We start from the raw sequence: 22,767 nt of genomic DNA, 5'->3' as shown, positions 1-22,767 counted from the left end.
CCAAGGGACTTTTCCCTTCTGGTCTGAGGCTGGTGAGCCCCTAGTCCTTGCCCCTGAACTCTGGGCTTTTTTCTTTCTTCAGAGCACTGGCTCTCCGGTCACCACGTACCACCTGCAGCGGGCGCTGCCTGGGGGCATCATCCTCATGGAGCTGACTTTCCAGGTGAGCAGGAGGAGCACTAAGTGGAGAGGACCAGACCCATCTGTCTCTCGCCCTCCTGACCTCATCTGCCCTCTCTCTCTAGGGCTGTTACTTCTGTGTCAAACAGTTTGCCCTGGAATGTTCCCGAATCCCCATGGGGCAAGCTGTCAACTCTCAGGTATGTGGTGGGGACAGAGGACTGTGGGGTCTCAGGCACAGTCAGTGCACCCCCAGTGTGCTGTGGCAGTCTGCCCCAGTGATGATCTGGTGCTGCGGACGGCTGGGACATTTTGGTGCCGAGACTGGACCATCCACCAGTCTCACCCTGTGTTAGTCCAGAGCTGTATTCAGCTGTGGCACTGGGGGCAGAAGGCAGTGCAGTACAGTTGCTGGTCTGGCTCTCTGGTCACTCTGGCTCTGACAGCAGCCTGGCTGCTGTGGTCACACCGTGAGCATAGATGGTTAGACAGTGAGGACACTTGAGCATAGTGGGTAATCTGACACATGGGTGGGTCAGTGTCATGGACAGTCCTGGCCTAAGCTAGAGCTGGGGACAGCCTGGCATTGTCCGTATAGTCACTAACACTTAGAATGTGGACTAGAGTCCCCACCCACACAGTGTACCCCTGTCACTTAGTTGTTATTTCTGTCCCTGTCTGTCTGTCTCGAGGCAAAGCCTCTGTACCCCATGAGGGCTGAGCACTCATGAGGGCTCAGAGTGAATGAGTCATGATTGAGTGTGGTCAGGGACCCAAAGCCCTCCCTACTTGAGTTAGTTCAGCCCCTTCAGATCATTAGGCACATCGTTCGAGGGCCCCTGCCTTCTTCGTGCCTCACGTTGGGTTTCTGAGATATCAGGGTCTGAGTGTTGCCCTCCAGTAAAGGCAGCACAGACTCCTCCCATATCTGGACAGCTCAGATCCCACCTGCAGGTGGTTGCCTTTGACTGAGGTATGGATGCCTAGTCTAGTCATCACAGGGTAGTGTGATCCAGGAAAGCTTGGTGACTGTGCAGGAACCTTCCTGGGCCAGCGCTCACGAGGCAGATTGGACAGGCAGCTGCTACTCTTTCACTTTGCTGTAATGTTGGTGGGAAGGACCCACTCCGTTACTCTCTTGAGCTTCCTGAAGTCTTTCTGGCTCCCCTGCCCTTTGATCTCCATCCAGCTTGGTTCTCTCTGCCCCTGTGTATCTAATCTCTGACCCTCTTTAGTTGCTTTATTATTGCTATTATTTATTAAGTGATTAGTATACGTACTAAGCAAAGAGGAGAATTTTACTCCTACTGCAGAGACAGGGGAACAGGTTCACAGAGGTTAAGTGATGTGCCCTAGGGCACACAGCTAGTTGGTGGCAGTATTGGGATTGCGATCTGGGTCTCTGACTCTGAGACCCAGAGGTTATTGCAGTTTATCACGCTGCTCTAACTTTATGAGGACCTTTCCTTTCTCTCCATGATGAGGAAACCAAAGTAGAGAAGTTGTGACTTATCCAAGGTCATGCGGCTACTCTGACTCCTAGGATGCTGCTGCTTCTACAGTCATTGATTTCCTTTCCCATTAACTCCTATGCCCAGTGCCCCCAAGGGCATGGTCATATAGATTCTGCCATTCTAGCACCAGAGATCCAACTGTTAATACACTTTCAGTAATGTTGATTTCCACCAAGAGAAGCACCAGCTCCACTTCTCTGTCTTCCTTTCTTCCTCTGTTAGTGGTTCATTCGTTCATTCATTCATTCACAGATCAATTAGAGGAGGCCCATCCTGCCCTTGCCTTGGCAGGATGTCCCAGATGCAGCTTTACAAATGAGCAGGAGTTAGCCAGCTGTTGGGGCAGAAAGAGCAGCATTCAGGCAGAGGGAACAGCAGGTGCAAAAGTGTAAAGAAAATACGTGATGGACTTGGGAAGAGGGAGTAATTTGATGGGAAGATAAAGCTGGAGAGATGGGAAAGGATCCAGAAAAACTTTCTAATGGTAAGTAACTGTACACCTGGCCTACCCGGACCACCCTGTTTAAAACTGCAACTGCTTTACTCCTTGATTTTCCATAACCATCTACTGTGCACTCATTTACTCTAATGTTTCTTGTCTCATTGCCCCCCTACTAGAACATAAGCTCCTTGAGGGCAGGGATTTGTCTCCCCAGCACCTAGAACAATAGCAGCTAGGCACATGGTAGACACTCAAGTATTTGTTGAATCAGGAAATCTGAGAAGGCCCATCTCTCAGAATGGTCAGGTTCGTATAAACAGAGTTATAACACAGCATAAAGGAGAACGTCACGAGGAGTGCTTCCCACAGAAGCATTTCTGGCCGAGAGGCCCCTGGTGGCAGGGTGAATCTCGAGCTGCCGTTTCCCAGGCAGGAGGAGGAAAGGGGATGTGCTGGGCAGCTCTGCCACCGTTTGCTGACCCGGTTCCCCACGGCCACCTCCCCAGCTGTCCATGCTGTTCACGGAGGAGTGTGACAGGGTGCGGGACCTGATGCACGTGCACTCGTTCAGCTACGACTTCCACCTGCGCCTCGTGCACCAGCACGTGCTGGGCACCCACCTGGTACTGCGACACGGCTACCACCTTACCACCTTCCTGCGACACTTCCTGGCCCACCACCCTGATGGGCCCCACTTCGGCCGCAACCATATTTACCAAGGTTGGTGCCCAAGGGCAGGCCTGTGAACCAGAAAAAGAAGAGGCCTCAAGGTGTCTCAAGCCAGGGTGGTGAGACCACTTCTCAGGGCCAGAGCTTGTTTCTGCATCTCCTGTCCCATGGTGTCAGTCGCTTCATATCACTTGGACCCTGTCCCTGTGTCTCTGTCTTAAGTTCTTCCCAGTCTGTTTCATAGCAAAGTTTAGATCCCCCATCATGTGTACCCTGCCCTCTGTCCTGAGCCACTTCTGTCCTATCTACATGTTCCACAGGAACTCAGGAGCTCCCCAGCAAGGCAGAGCCAGTCTGCCTATCAGTCAGGGCCTCGGGGGCTCCTGTCCCTTGACCCCACCAGATCAGTGTGCCTGTTGCAGGCTCAGTGTCTCCTGTAACTCACCCCTCAGGGACCCTGGAGCTCCCCACTCCACTCATTGCTGCCCACCAGCTGTACAATTACGTGGCTGACCATGCCAGCTCCTATCACATGAAGCCACTGCGGATGGCCCGGCCAGGAGGCCCAGAACATAATGAGTACGCCCTGGTGTCAGCGTGGCACAGGTGAGGCAAGAAGGAATGGGTGGAGCTGGAGTAGGGGCCATCCTTGCAGTAGGAAGACCCGTGTTCTTGGGCAGGAGGGGTGGGGTTGGTTCATCAGAACCTCAGGGTTGACATCTCGCCCACCCCCACCACACAGCTCTGGCTCCTACCTGGACTCTGAGGGACTTCGGCACCAGGATGACTTTGACGTGTCTCTGCTTGTCTGTCACTGTGCTGCACCCTTTGAGGAGCAAGGAGAGGCCGAGCGACATGTCCTGCGGTCAGCAGATGCCCCACCTTGAATATGCCTGTTGCCCTCCCCGCACCCCGCCCTGGCCCTGTGTCTCTCCTGCTGTGACCACCACATTCCTGCCCCTCCCCACCCCAGGCTCCAGTTCTTCGTGGTGCTCACCAGCCAACGAGAGCTCTTCCCCAGACTCACTGCTGACATGCGCCGGTTGCGGAAGCCGCCCAGGCTGCCCCCTGAGCCGGAGGCTCCTGGGAGCTCAGTTGATAGTCCTGGGGAGGACTCAGGGGTTGGTCTGGCCCCTGGACCGGCTCCCCTCTTCCCCCCACTGGCTGCAGAGGTGGGTGTGGCACGGGCACGGCTGGCTCAGCTGGTGCGGCTGGCTGGAGGGCACTGCCGTCGGGACACCCTTTGGAAGCGCCTCTTCTTGCTGGAACCACCAGGACCTGATCGGCTGCGGCTCGGGGGGCGCTTGGCCCTGGCCGAGCTGGAGGAGCTTCTAGAAGCAGTCCATGCCAAATCCATTGGGGACATTGACCCCCAGCTGGTAAGCAGCTGCAGGTTCCAGAAGGGGCTGGGATGGATGCTATGAATTCCACTGGTAGCCAAAATAGAGGTTGCAGGGGTCTCAGGAGGCTCTGGGACAGCAGATCCATGCTTGTGGACCTTCTCCCAGGACTGCTTCCTGTCTATGACGGTTTCCTGGTACCAGAGCCTGATCAAGGTCCTCCTAAGCCGCTTTCCCCAGAGCTGTCGCCATTTCCAGAGCCCAGACTTGGGAACTCAGTACCTGGTAAGTCTTCTTGCCGTTCCTCTGAAAGGGGAGACACAGGAATCCTCATCAGAGAGCGAACAAGATCCCCCTCAAGGAGCCCCAGGCCCTGACTAAACAGGCTGTGCTCTGGAGGGAGGCTGAGATGGAGCGACTACACAGATTGATGTAAAACCCTTCAAGCCCCGGGCCACAGCATCTGATTTGCCAATACCCTAGAGCTGTGCCCTCAAGGGCTCACAAAATCACAAACCTTGGCCAGCGATCTGAAGGACCAAGCTCTAGAACCTCGGGAGTGTTGGTCTTGGAGGCTGGAGCCCCAGAAAGGACTTCTTGGGCTTTAAAGCCTTTTAACCCAAGATGTGAGCCTCACACCAGCAGCATCAGCACTGCCTGGGAGCTGGCCAAAGTGCAGACTTGCAGGCCCCACTCCAGACCTGCTGACTCAAAACCTGCCTTTCAGCTAGATCCCCAGGTGACTGGTGTGCACAGTAGAGGTTGAAAGTGCTGCTGGGAGGGCCAGGTGGACCGAAGAGCTGTGGCGGTGGGCGCAAGAGTGTGGGGATTAAGAGACTAAAGGGATGGGCCCAACCAGAGCAGCAGTTCAGGAGAGGAAATGTTCAAGAGATTTCAAAAGAAAAAGTACTTGGTCCGTGGTGAGGGGTTCTGCGACATAGTGCTTGTGGGGAAGTGCATAGTGCATAGTGAGGAAGACTAGTCCCAAGGTGTTACGGAGGGCCATCCAGAGAAGCTGAGGCCAGTTAGGGGAAAGCTGCAGTAGTGCAGGCAGACATGAGTGGATGGAGGTACTGAAGCACAAGTGGGTGGTGGGGATACTGAAGCAGGAGTGGGTTTGGGGAAGGGTGGTGAGTTGAGTCTGAGGTCCAGGAGGACCTTCCAGGACCATGGTCTAGAAAGTATATGGACATCAGGAATTGGAGCTCAGGAGAGAGAGATCTAGGCAGCATCTGCATAAACAGGTGGTCACCAAAATCCTGAGAGTAGAAGAAATCGTCCAGGGAGAGATGGAAAAGCTGAGCACCAGGGACAGACAGACAACAGGGGATGACTCCAGAGGAGGCCAGAGATTCAAAACCTAGAACAGGCCAGGAGGCAAGGAGGGTTTATGTCAAGGGTAGAGAACCCTCCTTCGTTGACGGGCTTATGTGTGCCAGCTTGAGCAGGGCCTTCCAGTCAAGCCCCACGCCCTCATCCTGATGAGGCTGGTTGGCTGACCGGGAGCCAATGAGGATGAGGACCAAGGTTGGATTTGGAGAAGAGGCCCTGAGTGACCAGGGAGTGGGGTCAGATGTGGTGAGGGAAGCAAGTCGTCCTCAGGCTGGTCCCACTTCCAGGCTGCCCTCAAGGAGGGTCTGTGCCTCTCACTCCCCACCTCATTTTGTCTTTTGCTGCAGGTTGTGCTGAATCAGAAGTTCACTGACTGTTTTGTGCTAGTGTTTCTGGATTCCCATTTGGAGAAGACGGTGAGAATGGGGGGCAAGGGGCTTTGTGTCAGTCTAGTGGGAGGCTGTACCCTAAAGGTTCCACCCCAGATCCTGCCAAGGTTGGGGAGCCCGCTCTCCCGGAGCCCTGTTCCTTGTGCCCAGCCCACCCCCTCTCACCGCTGCACCCCCACTGTCTTCCCCACAGTCTCTGACGGTGGTTTTCCGAGAGCCTTTCCCAGTACAGCCCCAGGACAGCGAGAGCCCCCCTGCCCAGCTGGTCTCCACCTACCACCACCTGGAGTCTGTTATCAACACAGCCTGTTTTACCCTCTGGACCCGCCTCCTCTGAGGGATGGACCACTGAATGTCCTCACATCATGGCTCTTTAAGATGGCCCACTTGAAGCAGGACTGACCAGCTCTTCTGGACCCCAGGGCAAGACCAGACCCTGAGGAACACCAAAGGTTTTGTGAATATGTCTTGGTGGGGTCTGTAGCCCCAGTCTGGCAGCAGGAGCTGCCCTCCCTAAACACTCACAGCCACTGACCAGCCCAGGACTCCACAGGGTCCACTCAACTGCTTGAGATGCCCATGTCCTTTCAGGCCCCTGGGCCCTTCCAGAAGGGGACTCCTCCTTCCTGCTCACCTGGTGGAGTTTGGGAATTCTTCCTATCGGGTGGCCAGTACTCACCCCTTCAAGTTTCTCTGTCTGAATCCTGCCTCCAAGTCTTGGATCGCTGTCAGCCACCTGCCTCCCCAACTCCCATCTTAAGCCTTCTGGTCTTCATTTCCCACTGGGACATCACTGCTGGACATTGCCACTGAGATAAGATACCTCGGTTCCAATCTCAGCTCTGCCTTTGTAGCACCTGTAACCACTGGCAAGTTCCTCTACTCGGACCCTTGGTTTCTCATACGTACATAAGGAGGTGGGCTCAAAAGCTCTCCCATCTCCACAGCAACACTGGCACAGACTGGAGGACTTGAACATGAGCTGTATGTCCCTTCTTGGCAGGAGGGAAGTGACCCAGAGAAACTGAAAGGATAGACACTGTGTGTCCCTCCCCTGCCCCCAATAACATACACACATGGAAACGTTCAGCAGGTTGTCTTTAATTCAGAGGAGACTCAGGATGCGTGACTCACTGTCCCAGAGGCACGTGGGTGGAGTGCAGGACCTTACTGGCCAGCCCGTGGGTGGCCCTGCTTCTCCCAGTATGAACGTAGCCAACTCAAGCCCTCTACGGTGTCTCCTGAGGGGAAAGGGGAAAGGCATCTCAACCCACGAGGAGGAAACCCGCCCCTGTCCGACACCTGTCCCTCCAGAGCCCCTTCCCCAGGGCCACACCTGGAGCCTCGCCCGCCCTCACCTTGAGGCTGGTACTCGCAGCCTACAAAACCTTTGTAGCCTTCATCTTCCAGCACTTGGAACAGATAGGGGAAGTTCAGCTCTCCGGGGCTGCTAGGTTCCCCCCGGACTGGGACCTGTGCCACCTGTACATGCCCTGGGGACAGATGGGGACAGATGTGGGTCCCAGGCTGCTGCTGAGGCCTGAGGGACTGAAAGAGTGGGAGGACAGAGGAAGCAGCACAGCAGACTAGGAAGGAGCCAAGAAAGGGGCCCTCACCAACGATGGGCAGGAACTCCCGGATGTTTCCTGTCAGGTTCCCATCCATGATCTGCCAGTGGAATATGTCCTGGGGCAGAGATTCCTACAGTCACAGACCCTTCAGGCCGCACCATTCTTCCCAGATTTGGAGAACATGGGTCCTTGGAGAAGCACTCGCTTTCTCCCACTTACCATCTGTAACTGGAGGTTGGGTCTTCCAACCTTCTGTAAGATGGCTGCCGCTGGGAGAGAGACCGGGGAGGGGGCCATGAGACTCGAGGAGAGCACAAGAATCAAAGGGACAGGAGGTGGCACTGGGCTGGGGGCCCTACCCTGCTGCGGTGTATCCAGGAAGTACCGGGGGTTGGAGATCCGGGTGTTGATGGGCTCCAGCAGTCCCACGAGGTTCTCCTAGCACCAGCTGGGTCTGTGAGGAAGCTCTTCCCCAGGCGGGCCCCCTCAGTCAATGGTCAAGCCCTCACTGGTCCCTCTGACCTGGGCCAGTGTCCAGCCTGTGCCTCACTGCTCTCCCCACCGTACGCCCCCTCCACACACACACACACAGTCAGGAAGTACGTGTGCCTATACATTTTCATGGTCTCACCTGAGCCAAAACCCCAGCTGCGTGCCTTAGGTTCTCCAGAAAAACTGTCTCCATCTCACCCCTGACTGCTGCTCGATCAGCCCCCTGGGGTACTCGGCCAGCCATCAGGTGAATCCTGTGAGGGAAGTGGGACCAGAGTGAGTGTGGAGTCCATCCCCAAAGTGGGGGTCTTCACTCCCTCAGCTCCCTGGATGCCCTCCGACCATGCCAGCTTCCCGTCTCCCCAAGTGTCTAGACTGGACCACCCTGCCATGATGCTCAGGCCTCCCAGTGCCCTCAGATGCTCCTGTGTCACTGTAAAGCCAAGCTCTTCCCCAGATCCCTACCAAGGGTCAGCACATCCTCCCGCCTCAGAGACCTCAGACCCTCACTTAGCCCCTCCTGTACTTCCAATCTCTCCTTTTCCCTGCCCCTTCTCCTCAAGCCTATGAACATGCACCTTCTAAAAATTACTTTGACCCTTAGCCATCTCAGGAATTCCACGCTGCTTTTCTCTCTTCCTTGCATCTGTTTCTTAGCTTCTTCCCATCTGTTTTCTGTACACACACCACTCCCCTCCTAATAATCCCTTGTTGCCAGTTCCTTCTCAGCCTGTTTGCCCTCCGCAGGGTTTACCTGATCAGCCCCACTTTGAGGCCCCCAACCATCTCCCTTCACCTTCGGATCGATCTTTCCCAGCCATCTCCAGCGCAGACAGGCTACATTTCCAGCCTCATGAACTCTGCGCAACACGCCAAGCCCTTCTTGCCCCTGGCCACTGCACCCTTGCCTGGAATGCTCCTTACATCAAGCAAGTGCCTACTCGGAGAACCAGTTCAACATCACCGCCTGTAAGAAGCCGTCTGTGATCCCAGAGTTAGTGCCTACGCTGCTCCCACAGCCTCCGTGAATTGACCTGTCCTCTTACTTTGCTGTCTCCCTGGTCAGCTCCCAGCATGGGATCCCAGCATGAGATGAGCAAAAAAGAGTTGCAAACTGAGACTGACACACAACAGATCAAATACAAAAGGCAATTACAAGGGACCAGGACTGAAGGGGCAGAGAAGGGACAGTGCACTCCGGAGCCTCTCGAGACCTGGCGGCCTCTTCTCCCGTGGGTCTTGGAAGGCGGGAGGAGCAGGAGAGGGGGTTACCTGGGACAGCCCAGAGCCTTGGCGTACAGCACAGCCTGCTCCAGCCCCTCTCGGAAGGCCGCCTGCCTCCCGGGAACGGCCCCCAGCCCCATTTCCCCCTTCTCTCGGTCTCCTGCGAAGAGAATAAGCCTGAGACCCCTGGCTCCGGCTCCTGGCCCCCGGCCCCCGGCCCCCGGCCCGCCAGTGACCCGGCCCCGGCCCCCAGGGCGCACCCTGGGGCGTGCAGATCAACACGAGCTGCAGCCCCGCCTCCCGCGCCGCGCGCGCCAGCGCCTCCGGCGGCTCCGCGTACGGCCAGTTGATCTCGGCCGCCTCAAAGCCCGAGCTGCCCGCGGCCCGGAGCCGCGCGGCGAGGCTGGGGAGCTCGGGGAATAGCCAGGACACGTTGGCCGAGAAGCGCAGAGGAGCCATGGCCGCCCGGGAGCGCGTGGGGCAGAGTCTGCGCGGCCGGAAGACGGAAGCGGGCAGGGCCCGGGAGGGGCTGGGCGGGAGCCGGAAGCACGGGGGCGGGAGCCGGAAGCACGGAGACGGCGGAAGAGCCCGGCCCGGCCGGGTGGGGGCGCGCTGGCGCCGCGAGCTGTCGGAGCGCGCCATCCCGGGTGGGAAAAGCCGGGTGTCGTAAATCAGACCGCGGACCCGGCAGAAAAGTGCACTTTTTCCAGACCGGCGGGAGGGCGGCGCGGGCGAGCCGGCCGCCTCGAGGCCCAGTTAACGTGGAGGAACGTGGACTCTTAACAGTGTTTTCCCTCGTTATAACCGGATTCTCTGTTCATTATAGAACGTTTGAAAGCTGTGGGACCGAGTAAAGCACAGGTAAACCACCAGTTATCGCCCCCTTCACCCGTTACCTTTTCTCTACAGATCAAAAACTAAACGTGCGGTCATTTCTTAGAACATCCTAATCGTACTGTCTATGCGGTTTTATGGCTTGCGTATGATTTTCATTTCATATTTTGTGAGCATTTTCCCTTGAAAACCCTGCATTAGCTCTGCTCATTGTTCCACACCTGGACAGACCAGAATTTAGCAAACTACGCTGGTGATGAATACTCGGGGTTTCAACACGTGTGTGTGTGTGCGCGCGCGCGCATTTTTATACACCTCTTGGTCCCATCTCTGAATCGTTTCCTTAGGTTCCTTTTGTAGAGCTGTCCATTACAGCGTTTGTCTGTCCAAAATCCTGTGTAAGGAAAACTACCCTCCAACCCTGAACTCCGCACTGAACGACCGTGGGCGGGCTGTCCCCTCTTGGCCCCGGCTGATTGGACCACGAAAGGACATCTGCTCAAAGTGTGTAGACTGGCCAAAGACCCATTACTTATCTAGTTTGGAAATACTATCTGGCCAATCAGATTCCCTCTTTAGGGAGTTCAAATAAGGAAATCCTGAGAGTCAAGGCCTAGATGTTTTAGACTTTCTCGGGTTTCTGTGTCTGTAGCCTCTTAATGTTTCTTGAGATCATTCGAATAAATTTACTTCAACTACAATAACCCAACTGCAAGGGCAGTTGGAATTACATGGTGAAAAAATAGGAGCATGCTTAAGTTCTTGATGACTGCTAAAGGCTTCTCAAAATGTGAGAGTTTACACTCGAACAATACATGCAAAGAAGTCTCCTAGATCTGCTTTGTATGTTAGCTTTGACAGAAGGAAGCTTGAAGTGCAACATCAGGAGCACTCAGCTTCCATTGTCTTCCTGTCCCTGCTTACCTGTATCCGGAGTCAGGCCCACTTGGAAACCTGGGACCCGGGCTGATCTCAGAGTTAATCCAAGTGCCTGGCAGGTACCTTTTCTTAGCTCCTCCTCCAAGATCAGACTGCCACCAGCTATGACTGATCACCTGATGCTTGGAACTCTGACTTCTCTGGGCATGTGTTTCTTGGCACAGTCCAGTCAGGATGTGACCTCACTAAGTTTAACATTTTAATCAATTCCAACTTCTGCATGTTTATCACCCAATGTTCACAATATAGAGTAACATCTAAAGCAAATAATTCCTTATTAACACTTTACTGTAAATCTCTGAGTTCAAATTCTATTTAAGACTTTAAAAACACCATCATCTGCTGGGGTGTGTACCAGGAACAAAATTTGTCCAGCCTCCAATGGTCGACTCCTTTTTTGCTTGTATACCCTTTAGGGCAGCAGAGATGATGTATAAACTAGGTGCGCCTGACTCACTTTTCCCCTTCATTCCCTTACAACACCTTCACATAATGTATCAAGAGAAATACAAAATGAATACAATGCCCACAAAAATTATTTACTTTATTCACCATTTGTCTATACCTTATCCTATTGCCACAGAAGCCTAACACTAAGTTATTACACATCTTGATTCTTTGCTTTTAACCTTTAATCAGAGAATTTGTACAGGTATGATGATCAGTTAAGATAACCACAATTTGTAAATAATTATGTGGATAATGGCTGAAACTTGCATGTAGAGTTCAGAGTCTCATCGCTGGATTGTACTTGCCAATGTTGTAAAAAATATTACAATTCATATGTGAAATGCAAATCAAAACCTCAATGATATTTCATTTTATACTTTCCAGATTGGCAGAGACTTTAAAGTCAGACAATAGAAAGTAATGGAAGGGATTTGGAACAACTGGAACATTTATTCACTGCTGATAGGAGTGTAAATCACTGCAACTGCTCTGGAAAATAATTTGGCATTTTCTCTTAAAGCTGAATGTTCATATACCTTTGATCCAGCAGTTTCTTGCCCACATTTATCTCCTGGAGAACCTTGTGCACAAGTGTACCAGGAAACAAGTTCAGTGATGTTCATAGCAGCATTATTTATGTAGCAAAAATATGGAACTAACTCAAATGTCCCTCAATACATATATAGATGAGTTTTGGTATAGCCATACAGTGCTATTTGTAAAAGTGAAGAGAAAGCTGGTGATTGGAATGATAAAATTGACTTTGCTCTTGGATTAGAGTAATATATGAAGAGCTCAGTGACGTTTGGGTCACACTGAAAACATCAGTATGAGCATATTGAATGGATAAATCTCAGAAACATAGTCATGAGTGAAGGAAGCAGGTCACAGAGAAATATATACAGTATGACTCCATTTACACGAAGTCAAAAGCAGGGGAGCCAAGTAGTGTCTTGTGTGAGGATACAAGTATCTGTGATGAAACTATGAAAAAGAACAAGTGATAGTGATCACAAAATTCAGGAGGACAGTGACCTCTGAATGGGGAGGGAAGGGAATGGCACTGGAGGCTTCAAAAGTAATGGTCATCCCCTTTCTCTGGGGTGATGTGATCATGTATCTTTGTTTCATCACTATTCTTTGTATCTTACATACATTTTGTAAATATCATTTTCTGTCTGTTTCATATTTAATAAAAACAAAATGTTAAAGCTTTCTGTAGGCATTACTACCACCTGTTAGCACATTTTACATTAACATCTTCATTGTAGTATCATCAGAATCTCGAGGTTTTTCTACAGACTCAGCTTGTTTGTATCAGACTATAATTACCACTTTCTAGATTCCGTGTGTCACTGCTCAGGATAGTGGTCTTTTATTGTATTACCCGCTCAGCACCTGTGGGAGGCAGCCTATAAAATGGTCCTCAGGGATCTCCGCCTCCTGGTCTTCACGCCCCATCCCCTTCAATATGAACTGGACCTATTGGTTCACTTCTCACAAACAGAAGACAGCAAAAGGGATATGTCACCTCAGAGATGAGATTACAAAAACGCTGTGGCTTGTGTCCTGGGTGCCCTCTCTCACTCTCTCACTCACCTGCTGTGAGGAGAACCAGCAGCCATATTGAGAGCTGCCCCATAGAAAGACCTGTGTCAAGGGGTCAACAGCTAGCAAGGAGCTGGGGCCTGGCAACAGCACTCAACAGTGAGTGAGCTCGGAAGCAGGTCCGCTCCCACTGAGCCTTCAGATGGCCGTACCCCCAACCAACACCTTGACTGTGGCCTTGCCACAGACAAGATTTGAATCAGAGACATCCAACTAAGCCACACCTGGATTCCTGACCTACAGAAACTCTGTAATAGGAAATATTTGTTGTTTTAAGCCACTGGGTTTTGGGGGAACTTGTTAGCAGAAGTAGATAACTAGTAACGGTTCTCTTTCTTCTTCTGGGAATAGTCCCCTTGTTTGACAGAGTTTTATCATTTTCACCACTTCTTTTTTTAAAAATTTTTTGTTGAAGGGTAGTTGATTTACAATGTTAGTTTCAGGTGTACAGCAAATTGATTCAGTTATACATATACATACTATATATTTTTTTCTTTTCAGATTCTTTTTCATTATATGTTATGAGAAACTGAATATAGTTCCCCTGTGCTATATAGTAAGTCCTTGTTAATCTATTTTATATGTAGTAACGTGCACCACTTTCTCATCTTAAGTCTAAATAGATGCTGCCATCTTCTTATAAGATCCTCTCTTACTGGTCACACAGTGATTGGTCAACATGTGGGCACCGGCTCCAAGCTGGACCAACCAGAGTACCTGTTACAGACAGTGTAGGTTGCCTGTCCAACATCCGTTTCCTCTTTTCTCCTACTTAATAGAACCATGCCTCATGGGGACAGTCAGCCAGAGAGTATAAAGCTGATGTGCAGAGATGTGGCAAGAAAAACCAAGAGAGGCATTGTATTCACGTGGAACCTGTGTAAGGTTCCAGCATTCTTGCTTCATCTTAACTCTTTCCAAAAACAAGATGTCCCAGAACTAACTTGCTTTTCCCATCCCACTATCCAACATTGTGCACATTTCAGAAAATACTTGGTTCTTTTGGTAAAAAGCAATTTAAAGACCTGAACCCTGGGTGCTTGGGCTATGTCTTTATATAATTTCATGAATTTGTATAATTTCACATAGCTTGCAGTGGTAAACTGGAAGACTCCCAGCAACTTAGGGATTTCAGTGTCAATGAGGAAATCTTTATCTTTCAAAGTCATGAGTTTATGCTGATGATTTTTATTTCACCCAAACTTCATTAAGCTCTTTCCTACCTGGCTCTAATACAAGAGCATCTTCATTTCTATTTTGACTTTCTTATTTGAGCTCCCAGTCTTTTTATCACCTTTATATAGCATCCTCAAATCAGACTCCATATATCATGTTGTATATTTTCACATCCAGCCATGTGTTCAGTTACAGCTGCCTAGATTTAAGAATCTTGTGTCACTCTATTATTATTATTTGTTTGAGCCATTGAGCCTGCATTTCTAAGGCTTCAGAATTTAACTTTCCCACTTTACTCAATTTTACCAGTAATAGTCCATATCACGTGGATTCATGATAGCTTGTAACCGTGTCAAAAAGGAAACTAAATCTTCGGTAAAATTTTTCTTTCATAGGTTTCTATTGTATCCAAGTATGTCATAGAGGAATATCCATGGTACATCTACATTAGGACTCTATAACTAAAATTTCAGCACATTTAAACAGAATCATCTCACACACACAGTACATTGAATAATAACATCATTATACAAAACATATTGAATCACTTTACAAAATTTGTGCTTGCATGAGCGATCATTATATTCTCAGAAGAATATAATAATATTTGCTGTTCCATGTTATACATCCTTATCTTTAAAAGGAGGTTCCTATAACTGGCCTTTTATCTTTAGTTTCTATTCTATTGCTAGGTGGCTGGATCACATCCAGAAACTCTCCTCCTGCCCCTCCCCTACATATGCGTGTTGTTAGTAACACAGGCTCTTGGCGGTATTAGTTAATGGAGTGTTAACTAATTACACACCCATCCACATTCAATCTTTAAACTTAGTTAAATACAACCAGTGTATTTATGACTCAAAGGGTTCAAGGGTAGATAGCCAAAAGGGTTTTTTTTCATGTTTGGAATTTTGAAAACTCTTAGTAACCCTAACTATAGAATCTTATTCTTCCTTTGTTCAGTTTTTACACTTGTGAATTCTACCTATGGCATTAGGTATATACTTTTTGCAACTTTTTTTTTTGTACTTAGCACTACATATAGGATGTCTTTCCCTAGGGGAAAAAATATGTGTATATATATATATATACATATATGTATACATATATATGTTTATATATATATATAAACTCAATCTACCTTATTGTTCATCCTTTTTTTGGCCAGTCTTTTAACTGCATTTTATTCCAGAATATGGAGATTTTATCATTCCCCTATTGATGGTCAAAAAAATTGCTTCCAGCTTATTACTATTATAACAATAAATATCCTTGTATATGCCTTTTTGGGTGCAGATACAAATATGAGTGTTTCTCCAGTATATATCTCTGGAAGTGGACTTTGCTTGGCCAAAGAATATGCACATTTAAAGTTCTAATTCACTGCCTAATCGCCCTTCAAAATGCTTTATCAGTTTGTATGAACCATCTGTGAGTGCTTGTTTCCCTACATCTTCGACATTGGATTTTTGCCCATCTGAAGGGGGAAAAAACATTTTTAAAAATCAAGCCCTTGATTATTACTGAGGTTGAACATCTTTCCAGATGTTTGTTTGCCATTAACATTCCCTTTTCTGTGAATTGCTTGTTGGTAACCTTTGTCCACTTTTCAATTGGATTCTTAGTTTTAGTTAATCCGTTTGTAGGTATTCTTTGTGGAAATTCTGGATATTACATCTTTGGCTGTTTTTGCTTATCTTTAACTTTTTTTTTTTTTGCTGCTTTTTTGAGGGGAAGATAATTAGGTTTATTTATTTATTTAATGGAGGTACTGGAGATTGAACCCAGGACCTCTTGCATGCTTAGCACATGTTCTACCACTGAGCTATCCCTTCCCACTCTTTGACTGTATTTAAAGTTTCATTTGCTGTTCAGAGTGTTGCCTTTCTACCAGGCTTGACATTCCAGTGTGGAAGGAGGCCTGTCCTCTGCAGAAGGCTCCTGCCCCACCTTCTCCGTCTTCCCCAGGGGAAGGACAGTGACTCTCTTGGCAGAAGGAGGAGCCAAAGGCTTGGCTTGGTCCTCTCTGTGAAAAGGCACATTTCCTACTCTGCTCCCCCATGCCATAAGTTTTACAGGGATGAACCCTCACAGGGCTGACCTCGGGGGTGAGATATTAGCAACCTGCTTGCCTAGCAGACCGAAGCCATATTGTCCAGTATCTGTTGTGGCGGTAATAAAGGTATTGTTTGTATCTCCATCTGCCACACTCCTGTGTCTGTCTCTTAATAGGTTCTTGTATCAGTCAGAGTCCAAACAGAAAACAGATGGCACACTCAAATTAGGATAATTCGGAAGATTTAATAAAGAGACTATTTACGAAGACATGGGCAGAGTGTAGGGGAGATAACATGGGGCAGTGCAGTAACGTAGGGCAGAGCTGTTATTTTTCTTAGCCCTGAAAGGGTGCAGGGGATGAGGGTGTGGGGACTGAAATCCAGGAGGTCATGTAGAGATGAGTGCCTGACGAGGAGCAGAAGCCCTCAGCTGAAGGACACAGGCAGCTGGAGGCAGTCTGTACAGAGGAAGCCTGAGAAGTAAATGCCCTACCTCACCCTCCTTCTCTCTAATCTCCTGCTGGGCCTCCCCACTAGGTTAACCAACCAGAGCTGGAGGGCAAGGGAACCCACTGACGTAGCCAACATGAGTCCTCTACCTGGGCGAGAGCAAGGAGGAAACCAGAATGAGGGACAAACAGAAACCGCTGGCACAGTTCGCCTTTTCCTCCCCCAGTATGCACTCTCATCCTTCATCTGGGTGAAAACTTCATGGCCCCATCAACAGGATGCACAAAGCCCCCACCCACTACCATTTTATGAGATGATTCCAATCTCCGTAATCCCTCCTGAAACCTCAAGTTTTACTACCACTAGTGTCCTTCAAATAAGGAGTCGGGTTAAGGTGAGGAGAGGTGTAGTAGACAGAATCTGAAGATGGTCTCCTCAAATTCCTGCTCCCTGGTGTACACACCCTTTCTCTTGGTTATTCAATCAAACATTAGTCTTGGTACGGCTATGGAGGGATTTCACAAATGTCACTGCAGTCCCAAATCAGTTATGAAAGGAAGGCTCTGGGTGAGCCTGGCCTAATCAGGTGAGCCCTTAAAAGGGCCAGAGCTCTTCCTGGTGAGAGAGATTTGAGGTTAATGCATAAGAATCCCTCCACTGGTGGCTTTGAAGGTGGAGAAGGAATGTGGGCGGCTACTAGGAGCTCAGAGTAGCCCCTTGCTTACAGCCAGCATGGATATGGATGCCTCAGTCCTGTGCCACAGGGAAATGAATTCTGCCTTGACCATGTGAGGCTGAAAGAGGGCCTTGAGTTCCAGATGAGAATGCAGCTCAACGCTCTGATTTTAGCCTTTGAAACTTTGAGCAGAAGACCCAGCCACGCATGCCACGCCTGGACTTCTGACTTACAGAACTGTGAGCTAGGAAATGGATGTTATTTTAAGCTGTTAAATTTCTAGTAATTTGTCCAGTAGCAATAGAAATCCTTAAGGCGGCAGACAGTAAAGTGACACAGAGACACAACTTATGCTCCCCATTTTGGTAGCTGGTAATGGGGCCTAAATTGGTAATCACGGCTGTCTTCTTCAGTCACTCAATCCAAGTGCCCTTTACCCTGCATCTCAACTGGATGAATTACTTTCCCTGGTTGAACAACTCATACCCTTATTCCTATAGGATTCAAGTCTTTGGTGGTCTTGACTGTATTGGGTTGTCAGTTTTCCACTGACCAGAACTTTAGAGCAAGAGAGGAATCAGTGGTGCCCTAGACAAAGCCCTCCTCGCCCTAACTGTGTGGCAGCAACACCATTCCCCCTGGTGATCAGAATCAACCACCCCAGCCAAGCTAGAGAACCTCTCCTCTGTCTGTTTAGCAGCATGAGGAGCCTGAAATGAACAGGGTAAATCTCAGCTTCTAGCTAACTGGAATGGTGATCACGTTTGCTGATGGAAGAATGACTGCTGTGAACACTAGAGCCTTCAGATCCACTGAGCCAGTGGTTACAAGGATGGAAAACAAAACAGTCTCCTAGTGAATGAGCAGGTGTAACAGTGAGGGGGCCACTCCCACCGCTGGCCCTTGTTCTCTGATTGGGCATCCTGCTACGGGGGACATGGCATCGTATACTGGCCTCCACTTTAGAACATACCCTGTTTGGAGGGTGTTTTCTTCCCACTGGCCTGTAATTAATCCATTTCCTGGTCTCTCAGGCTGTTTGATTCTAGGTGATAAGCCACATGGTGATACTAGTGAATTTCATGGGCGTGAGCCTATTGCCGCATGTCTTAGGCTGTGAAATGTGTCCCCTTGTCAGAGGTGATGTTGTGTTTGACAGCACGGTGAAGGATAAGGTGCTCTGTAAATCTACAAATGATTCTGGAAGAAGAACTTCAGGCAGAGAAGACAAATAATCAGAATATGTATTTACCCCATGAGAACCAAGATGGAGGGTCCCAGGTGGCCTCCCTCCAACCCCAGCGTGTCTTTTCCTTCACAATGTGAGACTCAAGAGGGAGCAACTCGTCTCTCGCTTTTGAAGGATGCCCCAGACCACGGAGCCCCTAAAACCTTTCCTCGTGTAGTGGGCCCCTCACCCTCAGGCACACATATACCTTGTAGTGGCATCTGGAGTGTGAGAGACACTCACCACCCACAGGTGCATTCAGCACGATACCGTCCGGGATGTCCTACAGGATATCAACATGACTGAGTTTTCCTCACATGTATGATGACGGGGAGGAAGAGACTTGTCATTGCCCTGGTGAAGACGGTAACAGTGTGCTATTTTCCCTGCTATGTAAGTGGGAATTGTTTCAGCGTTTCCTGGAAAGAAAAAAAAATTTTTTTCCAGGTCAGAAGCTGAATGCTAGGTACCACAGGCTGTGTTGAATTGCCATGGTAGTGATCCCACATTTGGCGCTCTAGCTGTAATTGGCATCGCTACCTGACTGAGTATACAAAGATTTTCTCTCTTTCTCTAGGCACCATCTGGCTTTTTTTTTAATTGATATAGTCAGTTTACAATGTTGTGTCAATTTCTGGTGTATAGCGCAATGCTTCAGTTATATATGAACATACATATATTCGTTTTCATACTCTTTTTTAGCACTATCTGGCTTTTGCACTAGCCAAATAAGTTAAATGGTGATGTGCTGGGAATCACCACCCTTCCACAGCTCACGTTTTTGTTTTGTTTTGTTTTTTCTTGAAGTTTAGTTGATTTACAACGTTGTGTTAGTTTCTAGTGTACAGCATAGTGATTCAGTTATACATATATATATTCTTTTTCATATTCTTTTTCCTTATAGGTTATTACAAGATATTGAATATAGTTCCCTGTGTTCTACAGTAGGACTTTGTTGTTTATGTGTTTTACATTTAGTGGTTTGTATCTGCTAATCCCAAACTCCTAATTTATCCCCCACCTTTCCCCTTTGGTAACCATAAGTTTGTTTTCTATGTCTGTGAGTCTGTTTCTGTTTTGTAATTAAGTTCATTTGTATCATTTTTTTTAGATTCTACATATAATTGATATCATATGATATTTGTCTTTCTCTGACTTACTTCACTTTGTATGATAACCTCTAGATCCATCTATGTTGCTACAAGTGGCATTATTTCATTCTTTTTATGGCTAAATAATATTCCACTGTATATGTACCACATCTTATTTATTCAGTCATCTGCTGATGGACATTTAGGTTGCTTCCATGTCTTGGCTATTGTAAATAGTGCTGCCACGAACATCGAGATGCATGTATCTTTTCAAATTAGAGTTTTCTCCAGATATATGCCCAGGTCAATGGTAGCACTAATCTCTGTAATTTCCCCAGGGTGGATGTATTGTTTTTGGCTTACTTTCTTGGTATGGTAGGGGTCAGCATGGGGGGTCATTTCAGGAGCTTCCACTTTGCCCTCTTCATCATAATAGCGTTCATTTCATGACTGAAAATACCAATATAAGAATTCCACCCATTATTAAGTATCTCTCTTTTCACTATGTATTCTGAGAGTGGGGAAAAACACTGGTGAGTACATGACCCCATGAACACTTACTAAAAATACGTGGGCTAGGACTCCATACATCACCTGACTTTCGTAAGTTCCCAGTCTCACTGGTGGATCATGGTGGCACTTCAGGGCTCTGGGGATCAGCATGAATTCGGAGCCAATATCTACTAACCTCAGGAAGATCTAGTGCACAGTTACCTTGGTCACTGGCTACAGGTCATTTGGAGACAACACGCGGTATCTAACTGCAGCCACATTGCAGGGTCCTCCCTCAGTTGAGGGTTTCTGAGTCTGTGAACTGACTTAATAAGGCCTAGGAATTGGGTAAAAGGCCATGAATACCACCTCCTCCCCAGTTTCTACCCAGAAACCTCAAATTTTTCATTATTTTTCTGGAGATATGAATTTTTTATACTTGTTTTGGTACTGCAGAATTAAAACAAAAATAACCACCATTAGCTTAAATTGTTTTCATTTTATACCAGAAAGAGCATTGTTTTACTGACTTTTGCTCTGACTTGCAGCTTCTCACAAAAGCTATATGAGCATTTATACTTAAAAAAAAAAGCTACCAAAGCTCTTCCAAGGAATTTGGAAACGTTTTTTCCAAGCAATATACCAAGCAATTGCTGAACAGATTTCCTGCTACTAATTATATTGACAGTTGATTTATTTCCTCTTTTGTCTGGACCTAAAGTTATAGAATTCATATTAATAACACACAATGAAATCTACTACCAATACTATCTGAAGGGACGGTACTCTGACTGGAAATCCCTTTATTCCCACTGAGATCAAGGAACCTGATTCCTTTGCATTGTCCGTAACCATCATCTCGAGTCTGTCGAGACAGTCACTGCAAGCTCCTCAGGGACTTCTTAACACCTTCGTGAGGGGAGCATCCCCAGACTCCCTGAGGGCTACAGCTGGGGAGAAGTGAGCAGGTTTACCCAGTACTGTCGTTCTCTCGAAGTGTGATGATTCTGATACACGCTAAAGTTTGACAACCATTGCTGTAAAACCAGGCTTCTCAAACTTGAATATTCATGCAAATCACCTGGGGATCTTTTTAAATGCAGAGTCTAGTTCAGTGTGTCTGGGGTAGAGCCCAAGATTCTGCATTTTCTAACAAGTTCTTGGATGATACCAGTGCTTCCGATCTAATACTGCAGCTTCCAGCAGTGGTGCTATGGATGAGGGTGTCTGAAGATGCAGAAATGGGACTGTAATGGATCTATTATGTCAGTGGTTCTCAAACTTTCAGGTGTTACGATAATCACCTGAGAGCTGGTTAAAACAGATTTCTGACCTCCCCCATCAAAGTTTATGACTGTAGATCTGAGGTAAGGCCTAAGAATTGGCATTTCTTTTTTATTATTATTTTTTTAATAGACTTTGTTCTTTTAGAGCAGTTTCAGGTTCACAACAGAACTGAGCAGAAAATAGAGTTCGCACATAGCCCTCCCCACCCACACATATATACTCCCCTACAATCAACATCCCTCATCAGTGTGGCATATTTGGTACAATCAATGAACCAACATGGGCACATTATCATCAACCAAAGTCCATAGTTTACATTAGGGTTCACTCTTGATATTGTACATGCTGTGGGTTTTGACATATGCATAATGACATGTAGCCACCACTATAGTGCATACAAAATAATTTCATTGCCCTAAAAATCCCTTGTGCTCCATCTATTCGTTCGTCCCTCCCTCCGTCTCCCCAAACCCCTGGAAACCATGATCTCAAGAACTGGCATTTCTAACACGTCCACAGGTGATGCTGATGCTGTTGGTACAGGGACCACACCCTGAGAACCACTGGTCTAATCCATTAGAACACATGTCCCTAGATTCTTGATCCTACACCTTGGCAAGGTTTTGTAGCTCTTTAAGTGCATAGGCCATCTTCTTCTGGAGCAGGTCTTACACATCTCCATCCAGGCCTTGTTAGTGGCCTGAAAGTGAGAAGAGATAAAGAGATGGGACTTAAGGAGAATTGACCTCAGCTTATGAGGCAACTGCCTCAGGTGAACTTAAGGTTAAGACTTATACAGAGGAAAGCTAGTTTTTTCAGCCCACAGAAGAAGTTCAAAGGAGTCTTGGGGATCAGAATTCTCAGCCCCATCCTATCTGCCCTTTGGGCATCGTGCCTTCCCTTCCCACATCTCAGAGTTCCACTTCTGCCACAAATTACCTTGACTGGGTGTAAGAGACTTGGGAGAGTTAAGCATTTCCTGGGTGTTGCAAATCTACAGTCCTTACAGCCAGACCCTAGGATTGGTTCTTAGCCATAGTTGCTCTGCAATTACTGGAAACAAGGGACTCCTTCAGTGCTAACAGGGAGGTATTCTGGTTTTCCATGTGTCTTTTTTTATTGTATTTCTGTAGCTTTTATTTTCCCTTTTTTCTTTATGTATACTTCTCAGGGTGGTAAAAGAATCCAGTTGGTTCCACTATTTTGTAACCACTGCTCTTGCCATAATGATTAAGTGTCAGAGCCACTTGCTCTCTTAATGCCTTGCCCTCCATCTGCATTTCATCCCATGCTGCCACCACTGACCATCAGAGTGACTATGATGCCACCACATGCCGTGGATTGCTCATTTCTAATTCTTCTCCAGCCAGGTTATCACTGTGCCTC

General features: G+C 48.2%; 3 protein-coding genes across 7 annotated transcripts in view; 2 read left to right on the top strand and 1 right to left on the bottom strand.

The window, feature by feature from the left end:
• SZT2 (SZT2 subunit of KICSTOR complex) overlaps positions 1-6,895 on the top strand; it is a 49,449-nt gene extending 42,554 nt beyond the window's left edge. For all 5 annotated transcript variants that reach the window (XM_015236062.3, XM_072974613.1, XM_072974614.1 and 2 more), the window contains 9 exons: positions 83-163; positions 246-320; positions 2,583-2,796; positions 3,198-3,351; positions 3,488-3,610; positions 3,719-4,124; positions 4,254-4,370; positions 5,765-5,833; positions 6,000-6,895. In XM_015236062.3, coding sequence (XP_015091548.2) covers positions 83-163; positions 246-320; positions 2,583-2,796; positions 3,198-3,351; positions 3,488-3,610; positions 3,719-4,124; positions 4,254-4,370; positions 5,765-5,833; positions 6,000-6,143 — 1,383 coding nt within the window. In that variant the 3' untranslated portion in view covers positions 6,144-6,895. The remainder of the gene's footprint in view (positions 1-82; positions 164-245; positions 321-2,582; positions 2,797-3,197; positions 3,352-3,487; positions 3,611-3,718; positions 4,125-4,253; positions 4,371-5,764; positions 5,834-5,999) is intronic.
• Positions 6,888-9,607, bottom strand: HYI (hydroxypyruvate isomerase (putative)). The gene is made up of 8 exons (XM_072974617.1): positions 9,354-9,607; positions 9,142-9,253; positions 8,009-8,123; positions 7,737-7,815; positions 7,597-7,646; positions 7,423-7,492; positions 7,165-7,299; positions 6,888-7,047 (listed from the first exon to the last, which is right to left on the bottom strand). Exons 1-8 carry the CDS (start codon positions 9,550-9,552, stop codon positions 6,974-6,976), a joined length of 834 nt encoding a protein of 277 aa, XP_072830718.1. The 5' UTR covers positions 9,553-9,607; the 3' UTR covers positions 6,888-6,973.
• Positions 9,608-9,807: 200 nt separating this feature from the next.
• Positions 9,808-22,767, top strand: part of PTPRF (protein tyrosine phosphatase receptor type F) — a 143,255-nt gene continuing 130,295 nt past the window's right edge. Inside the window, exon 1 of the mRNA XM_072974609.1 lies at positions 9,808-9,954. The gene's annotated coding sequence lies outside the window, so the exon portion shown is untranslated. The remainder of the gene's footprint in view (positions 9,955-22,767) is intronic.

The sequence above is a fragment of the Vicugna pacos genome, chromosome 13, assembly GCF_048564905.1.
Source record: "Vicugna pacos chromosome 13, VicPac4, whole genome shotgun sequence".
NCBI lineage: Eukaryota > Metazoa > Chordata > Mammalia > Artiodactyla > Camelidae > Vicugna > Vicugna pacos.
The sequence above is the reverse complement of the archived record's forward strand: the minus strand, read 5'-3'. Positions and strand labels throughout refer to the sequence as shown.